Source organism: Fukomys damarensis, unplaced genomic scaffold (assembly GCF_012274545.1).
Source record: "Fukomys damarensis isolate Sample0158 unplaced genomic scaffold, DMR_v1.0_HiC HiC_scaffold_16, whole genome shotgun sequence".
In the NCBI taxonomy this organism is placed as follows: domain Eukaryota; kingdom Metazoa; phylum Chordata; class Mammalia; order Rodentia; family Bathyergidae; genus Fukomys; species Fukomys damarensis.
Genome location: NW_022900928.1, coordinates 106,660,192 through 106,671,780, shown reverse-complemented (window position 1 = coordinate 106,671,780; position 11,589 = coordinate 106,660,192). Strand labels below are relative to the sequence as shown.

The window sequence follows — 11,589 nt, the reverse complement described above, 5'->3', positions numbered from 1 at the left end:
ATTTTTTTTTTTTTTTTTTTTTTTTTTTTTTTTTTTTTTTTTTTTTTTGGTACCAGGATTGAACTCGGGCTTTGCACTTGCAATGCAGGCGGTGGAACCACTGAGCTAAATCCCCGGCCATGCAATAATTTTCTAATGCTCTCCTATTGCTACACTTGCTCACCCCCCACCACACAAAAGTCTATTGTCAACACAGCAGAGATAAGGGTCTCTTTCCTTCTCTTCCTATCTCCCTTTTCTTTTTCATTCTTTCCTTCACTCTTTCTTCCCTTCACTCTTTTTTTTCTATCTTTCTTTCTGAAGTAAAGTTTTCCTTTTTTTTCTTTTAAAGGGTAAAAGTTTATTTGGCTTACAGTTTGTAGAGGTTTCAATCCATAATTGGCTGTTTCCAAAGCAGGCTGGCAGAGGGGCAGCAGTTCACGGTGACAGAAGACAGCAAAAGCCATAAGAGTGAATTAAGTTTTCTAACCTAGCTACTTCCCCCTTCCCCGGCCAATTTTAATTTTTAGTTTGAGATTGGGTATTACTGACTTACCCAGGATGACCCAAACTCTCAATCTTCCTGCCTCACTCTCTCTGGTAGCTCAGTCTCTCCAGGTAGGAATACAGATGTGCACCACCATACCTAGGGAATCACCTTTATTTGTTGTTATTGTTGTTTGTTTGTTTGTTCATTTTTTGGAGACAGGGTCTCACTATGCAATTGAGACTGACCTGGAACTCACAACTCACACGAATCCTCCTGCCTCAGCCTCCAAACTTCTGGGATTATAGGCATGTGCCACCACATCTGGCTCTAGCAAATCACCTTTTGTTTGTTTGTTTGGTTGGTTTTTGGTTTTTTGAGACAGGGTCTCACTATGTAGTTGAGACTGACCTGGAACTCACTATGTACCCCAGGCTGATTTCAAACTCACAGCAATCCTCCTGCCTCAGCCTCCTGAGTGCTGGGATTACAGGAGTGCGCCACCACGCCCAGTTTGCAAACCACCTTTTTACGCAGTTTTTTTTTTTTTTAAACATCTCTGCCTTCTAGAATTTAAAATCTAAGAGAGAAGAAACAGTGGTCTTATTTAGTGAAGAATCTCAACCAGCTGGAATAGCATCAAAGGCAGGCATTTATTAAATAGTTGCTGAATGAATGAGTGATTGGGATTCAAAGACGGTGCTTGCTGCCTCTAGGTTGTTGTGATGAACTGAATGGTAAGTTCTCCAAAAATGATATATTGAACTCCTAAGCCCCTCGACAGGGAATATTTGAGTGCAGAGATGATAAATGGATGAGAATCACATGACCATGAGGGCACAGATAGGCATATGAGTCAGCAAATGCCTGTTTGCTCTTAACCCAGCAGAAGCTGGGCAAGAGGCATGGACAGGCTCCCTCACTGTACTCAGGAGAGAGCACATACTTCTGGCCTTCATTTTCTGGGAGACAATAAACTTACTTTATGCTATTCTTTTGCATATTCTATGGTGCTTTGTTACCTAGGAAACAGCTACTTATTCTCTAGATGTTTGGGTAGGTCTGAAATCTAATTGGACCTAGAAGAACCTGAAAATAGTACAGCAGTCCACAAGCAAGCGTGGTGATTAAACAAGAATATGCCTTCTGTTAGGTGTAGTAATAAAGGCCTGTAATACCAGCATGCTGGGAGGCTGAGACAAGAGAGATCATGAGTTCGAGCCCATCTCTAGCCATGTATTTATTTATTTATTTATTGTTTAAATTTGGTACCAGGAATTGAACTCAGGAAGGCAGAAACAATGCACTGAGATAAATCCCCAGCCCTTTTAGCAATGTAGTTTTTAAAAATTAAATTGATTGGTACATTTTAGATATACATAATGATCACATTCATCATAGGGAATTTGTACCTATATATAATATATCTTGATTCTTTTTTTCTCTCATTGCACTCCCCTCTCTTTTAACCCCTCTTCCTCTGGATGTTGGGTAGCAGCAAGTAATAAAAAAATGATATAGGGAACCAACTAATCCAAATAAGCAAAAATAATACAAACAAGGAAAATATTAAAACTCCCAACCTGCTAGATATCCAAAATGTGAGTTAATATTCTTTAAAGTAGAAGAATGAATTCTAGGAACAATGGAGGTTAAGAGTAGGAAAAATGTATTGAGAGAAAGATAGCTTCTGTTTAAAAGAGACAGAAGGGGGACCAGAAAGTGGGTTGCCTGCCCACCCCACTTTTCAAAGGTGTTTTATTGAGGAAAGCTACAAGGTGAGGTGGGTACAAGGTGAGACAAAACTATAAGACCCAGTGGAGCACTGGGGATGCAGCTCAGAGGTACTGTGCCTGCCTGGCGAGCACAAGGTCCTAAGTGTGATTCCTGATATCGGGAGAAAAAAAAAAGGCCCAATGGAAAATTACAAGGTAGGTATGAGGTAGGATAAAACCATGATCAACCAATAAGATTAAAAGTACAGCTGGGGATTTAGCTCAGTGGTTCCACCACCTGCCTCAGGTCCCAAGTTCTATCCCCAGTATAAAAAATAAAAAAAAAAAGAGAGAGAGAGATTACAAGTACAGTCACCCAGGTAAGAGTGATTAAATGGGGATCATTTGGGGAAACGGCAAGGGAGATTGATGTCCACTTAGACTATTGATCACTGCTATTCATCTGTAGGGGATATAGGTAAGTGTAGTACCTCTTTTTTTTTTCTAATGCTAACCAGTGAATGTTTCTCAGTTGTTTTTCTATGCTGAGGGGCCAGCTTTGTATAATTTCCTTATAATAATTTCTGACTAACTCAGCTATCTGCAATACTCTTGTTCACAAAAGCTCTGTTTCCACCTTTTTCCTTCTATTCTTTTTTCCTTCTTGTCCCTTCCTTCCTTTCCCCCTCCTCCTCCCTTGTTCCCCTTCCCATTTGAATATTTTCTTCTCATTTCTCAATATCTAACTTTCATTTTGGTATTTATTTGCACTTTTGGTTTCTCACACCTGAGAAACAATGCAGTATTTAAACATGTGCATCTGATTTATTTCACTAAGTAATATGATCCTAAGGTACATCTGTTTATTTATTATTTATTGCATCTGTTTATTTAGAAATGTCTCAAGTTTATCCTTCTTTTTTTTTTTTTTGTACTGGGGATCGAACTCAGGTCCTTGTGCTTGCAAGGCAGGTGGCAGAACCACTGAGCTAAATCCCCGGCCAAGTTTATCCTTCTTCATGGCAGTGTAGTATACCATTATTTAAAAAGTCACATTTTCTTCATTCATTCATTCATTGATGGGCATTTGGACTGTTTCCAAAATTTAGCTATTACAAACTAAGCTGCTATTACCATGGGTGTTTATATATCACTATGGTATGATGCTTTTAACTCTTTTGAGAAGATACCAAGAAGAGGAATCTGCTTGAGCAATTTAGTGACTTAAAAGTAGAAAGGGTTGTCAGACCACATGGGAAATACTACAAAGACTCAACAACCGGGACCTTGTCTTATTAAACAGCTTTTGCAGGTTGGTGATTTAGCTCAGTGGTTCTACTGCCTGCTTCGCAAGCACAAGGACCCGAGTTTGATCCCTGATAAAAAAAAAAAAGAAGAAGAAGAAGAAATCAAAAGATTTGCACAGCAAGGTAAACCACCAACAGAGTGAAGACAACCCACAGCATGGAAAAAAAATTTTACCAGCTATTCATCAGATAAAGGACTATTATCTAGAATATATAAAGAGCTAAAAAAAATCACACACCTCAAATTTAATAACCCAATCCAAAAATGGACATCTGAAATGAAAAGAAGCTTCTCAGATGAAGAATGGCAGATAAATATATGAAAAAATATTCAACATCACTGGTCATTTGTGAAATGCAAATTAAAACAATGCTGAAATTCTATCTCACTCCAGAAAGAATGTCTGCTATCAAGAAATCAATCAGTAACAAATGCTGGAGGGGCTGTGGGAAGAAAGGAACCCTTCTCCACTGTTGGTGGGAGTGTGGACTAGTGCAGCCATTGTGGAAATCAATATGGAGATTTTTCAAAAGCTTAAAACTAGAGATTGCATTTGACCCAGCTATACTTGTTCTTGGTATCTTCCCAAAAGAGTTAAAAACACTATACCACAGCGATATATACACACCATATCAATTGCAGCAGTTTGTTAAGAGTTAATCTTTGAAACAGCCCAAATGCCCATAACTGACAAGTGGATAAAGATGTGGGTTTTTTTATACAATGGAGTTCGACTCTGCCATAAAGAAGGATGAGCTTCAGTCATTTCTAGCTAAATGGATGCACCTTGAGACCATACTCCTAAGTGAAATAAATTGAACACACACGTTGAAATACCACATTGTTTCTCTGGTGTGAGAAACTGAAAGTGGAAATAAGGACTAAAATGTATAATAGGTATTGGGAAATGGAAAGAAAATGTTCAAATGGGAAGGGGAAAAGAAAGGAGCAGATAGGGAGAAAGGGACAAGAAAAAAAGTGAAAATGGAAACAAAGCTTTTGTGCATAGGGTGGGGAGGGAGATTGGGGGAGTGGGATAAAATTAAAGTAAGTTTGAAAAAGAAAGGGTTGTGAATGCAGCTCAATGTTAAGGCCTGGGGTTCAACAACAAAACCAACTGCAAGGGCCGGGGATTTAGCTCAGTGATGCCGCTGCCTGCCTAGCAAGTGCAAGGAGTTTGATCCCCCGTACCCAAAAAAACAAAAAAAACAAAAAACAACTGCAAGGGCTAACTGTGACTATTCAAGGACTGAGCAGAATAGTGCTGGATTCTGCTTCCCTTTTCTCCACCCATCTGCCTGCTATCATCACTGTGCAAAAATATTTGCTTTAAATCCTGAGAGAATTTCTAGCATGCCACGGGCCAAGACTGAAGATGGCCTCTCACCTTACCCCTATTCCTTTTCTCCTCCATAGATTAGATTATAGACCCTCAATGGTGCAGCCACAGGAGACTGTTACATTATGTATCCTTCCTGGTTTCTTTTCTGCGCATGCCTGATCACCAGGCAATCACTTTGCATTCAGCCTGGACCACATGGGCCACTTAAGCGCGAATTGCCCTGCCTTCTCCCTTGTCTTGCACTATAAAGAGCACACCGGACTGTAGGTGACCATTAGCTCATCAGGCTGTGATTTCACCTGGTCCCAGCTTTCCAGCTTAAGTGTGGTATGTATCTTTCTTTCTTGTTATTCTTCAATTTTCTTCATCTCCCACCACCCTCCCAGGCTTCCCACCCTTCACTGTGTAGGTCACGGCCCTAGCACACATGGTCCATGAGGTGTTAAGCAGAGCACAGTTCTGTTCCTCATGAAGCTTCTTCTCCAAGCCTGAACTGGTTCTTGGATCAGGTCTATCTGTCTGCTTTCTAGCTGAGGAGCCTCTGGGGCAAAAGGTTCCTGTTTGAAAGGACTCTGTCCAGAGACATCAAGTGTCCTCCGGACTTCCGCAGTCCTATGAGGAACGTACTCCTCAAGCAGGGCGGAGAATGGCTTTGGAACGAGGCTTCTAACCGTTGGTGAGTGTTACAGTTTACATCTAAATTGTCCCAGCAAAGTTCAAGTTCTGAGGTGGGGCCTGCTTGGAAGGTGTGGGTGCCCAGGGACCTGACCTGGGAAGATGTACCCCACAACTTCCCTCACCTCTTCCTGGTCACCATGGTCTCTCCCTGTTGTTTCTGCCTTGAGCTAGCCAATCAAGGACTGAGTCCATTGAAACTCTGGCCCAAAACAGTCCTCACCTCATTTCTCTTTGTATGGCAGATATGATGTCCAGGGTTGGGAAGGTGAAAACAGTTGTAAGCCTTTAGCTGTTTTCTTTGGGGAAACGTTTCTTCTACTCACTGTTTAGGGTTTTGTAAGATTCAGACCATGGCCTGGGCCACTTGGCCACACAATTTCTAGTGGCCTAAAAGGACAAGGCATAGGCACCAGGAAGGGAAGGGTGTTCAAGTAGACAGGCAAGAAACTAAACCAGGGAGTGGGAGAGCAAGCTGGAAAGGGTTGACATTGGGGACAGCTATCAGGAAGGCAAGGAAAAGCAAGGGAAGATCTGGGCAGCAAAGACTAAAGTCATTTTTTTTTTAAAGTGGGGATTAAACCCAGAGTCTTCACACTAAGCCACACACCCCCACCGCCCACTCCTCCCATTTTATTTTGAGACAGGATCTAAGTCACTAATTTTCCCAAAGTGGTCTCACACTTGCAATCCTCCTGCCTCAGCCTCCTACAGTGCTGGGATTATAGGTGTGCACCACCACACCTAGGTCATGTATTCTTCTCTCAAGGGGGTGGAAGCCTCGGGAAAGCATGGCCCACCTCTCAGGCCCATTTTACAGGTATAAGTGTAGTTTTTGTATTGTTTAAAATGGATTATTTAAGCCTTCTTTGAATTCTCTCAATCTATTCCTTTACCTGAGGATCTGATTCCTTCTCTTTACTTTCTCAATGAAGCCAACTGCTGAACTCATAGTATTTCTGAGGATTTGGGGTGTGATGGGTCTGGAAGAAAAGGAGCTTAAATTTAACCAAAGAACTCTCAACACAGCCTTGGATAACTTTTTTTTTTTTTTTTTTTTGGAGTTTTGTAACTGTATTTGAAAGTTCTCATCCACATTTACCTATTTACCTTTTGGAGATTTTTGAATGTGGTAACAGGGATGTAGGTTAACAAGAGCTTGTTGACTCTTCATGCTCATGGTGTTTCCTTTGGCCCAGACAGCTTTGTTGAGCCTGGTATCAATGCGGGTATCTGGGGTCTAAATCCCCTCATGGCAAGCTTTCGGATCTCCCTAAGAGCCCAAGGAGCCCCCTTCTTGAAGCCCACTCCATTGATGTGCTTATGAGTGCTGACGTATATTCTCAGTCCTGGCAGAACAGCCCTTCTTCTCCCCCACCCTTCTTTGCTGGAGCCATTCTGCCCCACCCAAGTTGGAAAGGAATAACGTGAGCAATTGTGGGAGGAAAAGCCTCGGTCGGTGGGTCGCAAGTACAACTTCCCAGACTTGGGTAACTTTAACTGAGTCCTGGAAGCTGCAGTCTTCTTAAAATTACAATTTGCTGCATCCTGCATAGCATAGGCTCCGAAGCAGGGGAGAGTGGTGGGAGATGAAGAAAATTGGAAAATAAAAAGAAAGAAGGATACATCCCAAAATTATGCTTTATAGCTGGGAGCAGGTGGGACCATAGCCTGATGAGCCAATAGCCGACCTTGTACAGCGCGATCTTTATCTATAGAGTAGGAAGGCGGGTACTAGTGCCACGTGATAGGGGCCTGGGCAGAAAGCGAACAAGGAAGGGCACATAATGTAACTGACTCCTGGGGCTGTGCTAACCCGGATCTATAATCTTTCACTAGTCTATGGAGGAAAAAAGGAGTAGGAAAGGTGAAGGACCATCTTCAGGCTTGGCCGGCGGCAACAATTTTTAGTTGATTTTTCTGTTTCTTTGTGTTTGAGACAGGGTTTCACTTTGTAGCAGGCTAGCAGCCATTCTCTTGCCTCTGCCTCCTGAGTGCTGGGATAACAGGCATGCGCCATCACACCTGGCTCTTATGATTTTTCTGGTCTCCTTTCCACCTGCCTTTGTTTTTCTATCCTTCCTCAAGTGAAAATTGCAGATTCTGGAATCAGCATTGACTTACTAATGGACTCGCAAAAGTACCCCTGCAATTTGGTTGTTTTGTTTTTTGAGGCAGGGTCTCCCTTTGTAGTTCAGGCTGGTCCTGAATTCACTCTGTAGCCCAGGATGGCCTCAAATTCATGGTGATCCTCCTGCCTCAGCCTCCCAAGTGCTGGGATTACGGGTGTGTGCCACCATGCCTGGCTCAAAAAACAATTTTTTTTTTTTCACCACGGATTGAACTCAGGACCTTGTGCTTAAGAAGCAGGTGTGGCACCACTGAGCTAAATCCCCAGCTGTCCCCTGCAGTTTTAAATTTATGTTTGGCTCTGAGCAGGATTTGTAGCAGAGTCAATCATTTATTAAGCATATGTTGAGCACCTGTGATACATTAAGACTTCTACTGAGCACTGTGGGGTTCAGAGATGATGGACTTTACTCCCAAGGAGTTGACAGTCTGGTAGGGGAGAAATTAAAAATCAATCAGTGACATATACTGTATTAAGTGTGATAAATGTGACAGAAAAGGGGAATGTTGTAATGATTAAGAGCTCAAACTTGCCGGGCGTGGTGGCGCATGCCTGTAATCCCAGCATTTGGGAGGCTGAGGCAGGAGGATTGCTGTGAGTTCAAGACCAACCTGGGCTACATAGTGAGTTCCAGGTCAGTCTCACTACATAGTAAGACCCTGTCTCAAAACAAACAAACACACAAACAAAAACAAACAAACAAAAAGAGCTCAAGCTTTTGGTCTCACAGGCATAAATTTGGATTCAGACTACAACTGCGGGTTGTATGATCTGGTGGTGAATTGCTAACCTTCACTTAACTTCAATGCCCTTTCATGTAATTGAGACTAACAACAGGCTAGTAATGGTGATACTCTACCTATAGTCCCAGCTACTCCAGAGGCTAAAGCAGGATCAGTGCAAGTTCCAGCACAGCCTGGGCAATGTAGCACACACTCTCCCTCTCTCTGAAAAAATAAAAATAAAATTTAAAAAATAAATAATAGTACTAGGTACTATATACAATTATTATGAGGATTAAATTAGATCATACATGCCTGGCAACTAGTAAAATCCCAATAACACTATTATCTATAACAATAGCTGCTATTTAAATGATCTGCACAAAGGTAATGTCAGGAAATGTTCCCAAGAAAAGGTGGCATTTCAGCTGAATATTGAACACAAAGAAGCTGGTTAAGTCTGGGAAGAAGCTATTGAATGCTTCTGCTTTTTAAATTATGTCCTGTCAAGATTTCTCAAAAGATTTTAGGTAAAATAATGACTTCAGTGATAGGCAGTTGAATTTGAGAAAACGGGATGCTTTGACCTCTTCATTCTAACCTCCACTATAATCCTAAATCCTACATATTTCCCAATTAAGTATGAAATGAATACAGCTATTAATCTGCTTTCATTTGGTTTTGAATATTACAGTTACAAGTAACAAGAAATAAATCTGAAGATGCCAGATTACACCTAATAAACTCGGTTTTGATTAAGAGGGGCAGGTGCACTGGTATTTACCTGTGATGTCAGGTGGATGGATCTACAACGGGGGTGGAGCCTTTTTTTGGAGTTTGAGAAGGGCTATAGATCTTGAACTCGTTGCTGTGTATTTGTTTTGGATCTGCCACAAAATAGTGCTTAGGAAACTGATAAATGCTCATCACGTGCTATGCTCCTCTTTAGCCAACTCTACTTGTGCAAGCATTATGAAAAGAGGAATTGCACCTGGAGAGTCAGCCACTGTAATTGAACAATTACTGAATATCCAAATGAACTCTCCAGCTTAGAGAATGATAATGAGAAACTGAGCCCATCAATGCTTGGGCGTCATTAGTATAATCACGATTCCTACCCAAACAATATACCATGTCTGGTCTATAAAATGAAATGTTTTTATCTTTTTAGTCCTTCTCATTCATTGAACTTTCATTCTTTAAAATTGTTTCCTCTGAATTTGCTTCTGTAGATTTCCTCCTTGTCAACCTAGCAAGGTCATGGCAGATCTAGAGGAGCCACTGTATGATGACTTGGAGAATTACTCCTATGCACTGGAATATTACTCTCTGGGGTCTGAGTTGGAGGAGGAAGAGCCCCTGGGAGCTGCTCACTGGATCTCCCTGCTGTTGTGTGGTTTGGCATTTATTCTGGGAATCCCAGGAAATGCCATCGTCATCTGGCTCACAGGATTCAAGTGGAAGAAGACCGTCAGCACTCTCTGGTTCCTCAATCTGGCCATTGCAGATTTCATTTTTGTTCTCTTTCTGCCCCTGTATATCTCCTATGTGGCTATGCATTTCCACTGGCCATTTGGCCGGTGGCTGTGCAAAGCCAATTCCTTCATTGGCCAGCTGAACATGTTCTCCAGTGTTTTCTTCCTGACTGTCATCAGCCTGGACCGTTACATCCACTTGATCCATCCTGTCCTGTCTCATCGGCACCGAACCCTGAAGAACAGTCTGGTTGTTGTTATAGTTGTCTGGCTTTCAGCGTCTCTGATTGGTGGTCCTGCCCTGTACTTCCGGGACACTCTGGAGCTCAGTAACCACTCCCTTTGCTATTACAATTTCCATGAACATGACCCTGATCTCATTTTTATGAGGCACCATGTTCTGACCTGGGTGAGATTTATCATTGGCTACCTTTTCCCTCTGCTAACAATGAGCATTTGTTATTTGTGTCTCTTCTTCAAGGTAAAGAAGCGAAGCATCCTGATTTCTAGCAGGCATTTCTGGACAATCCTGGCTGTGGTCATAGCCTTTCTGATTTGCTGGACGCCTTACCACCTCTTTTCCATTTGGGAACTCACGATTCACAACAATAGCTCCTCCCACCAGGTGCTACAGGCTGCAGTTCCCATCTCCACTGGCTTGGCATTCCTCAATAGTTGTCTGAACCCCATCCTTTATGTCCTAATTAGTAAAAAGTTCCAAGTTCGCTTCTGGTCCTCGGTCACTGAGAAACTAAAGTGCACACTGTGGGAAGTCAGCTGTTCTGGCACAGTCAGTGAGCACCTCAGGAACTCTGAAACCAAGAATGGGTTTCTTGTGGAAACAGCCCAGTGACTCACTGCTTTTCCAAAATTGCTGGGAGGTTTTTAAGCAAGTCCCCTGACAAATGCTCCCAAACGAAATTGCTTCTAAGATTTAGAGCTGACCATATTTGTGTTTGCTTTTGGTGAGTTTACTGGCCTCACATTTTTGTGTGAGTATAACTTTGGCAGGATATGCACAATTTTTTCCCCTGCAGCATAATTGACCTGTCATTCTTGCTAATTATTCCACAGTGGATTATCACCACCATTGAAGTACTGTCAGTTTTCTGAAAAAAAAAGAAAATATTTTTTTTGTACTGGGGATCAAACTCAGATCCTTACCCTTGCAAGGCAGGTGGCAAAACTACTGAGCTAAATCCCCAGCCCTTAAAAAATAATTTTAAGCCCCAAATCTTAAATATGTGAATAATGCATCAAATGTAGGGATCCATGCCTGCAACCCCAGGTGTTTGGGAGACTGAGGCAGGAGGATCACAAAGTCTAGGCCAATCTGAGCAACTTAGGGGGAATTTATATCAAAATAAAAGGGGCAGAGGATGTAGCTCAGTGGTAAAATACTTGCCTAGCATGTGTGAGACCCTGGTTTCAATCCTTAACACACACACACAAAAATAGTTGTTTGTTTAAAATCATGGTAATCAGTAACCTATTAGACATACTGTTAAAATACATGTGAGGCAGGAAGATTGCTGTGTTCAAGGCCAGCCTGTGCAACACAGTGAGTTCAAAGCTAGCCAGGACTAGTATTTCTTTTTTTGGTTTTTTTGAAACAGGGGCTCACTTATGTAGTTGAGACTGACCTGGAACTCACTATGTAGCCCAGGCTGGTCTCGAACTCACAGTGATCCTCCTGCCTCAGCCTCCCGAGTGCTGGGATTACAGGTGTGTGCCACCACGCCCGGCCTAGTGTAT

General features: G+C 42.1%; 1 protein-coding gene across 2 annotated transcripts in view; it reads left to right on the top strand.

Annotated features, from left to right (window-relative positions):
• Gpr1 (G protein-coupled receptor 1) overlaps nucleotides 1–11,002 on the top strand; it is a 51,757-nt gene extending 40,755 nt beyond the window's left edge. For both annotated transcript variants that reach the window (XM_033764017.1, XM_010616102.2), the window contains one exon: nucleotides 9,592–11,002. In XM_033764017.1, the coding sequence (XP_033619908.1) occupies nucleotides 9,620–10,687 (1,068 nt within the window). In that variant the 5' untranslated portion in view covers nucleotides 9,592–9,619 and the 3' untranslated portion in view covers nucleotides 10,688–11,002. The remainder of the gene's footprint in view (nucleotides 1–9,591) is intronic.
• The last annotated feature ends 587 nt before the right edge of the window (nucleotides 11,003–11,589 follow it).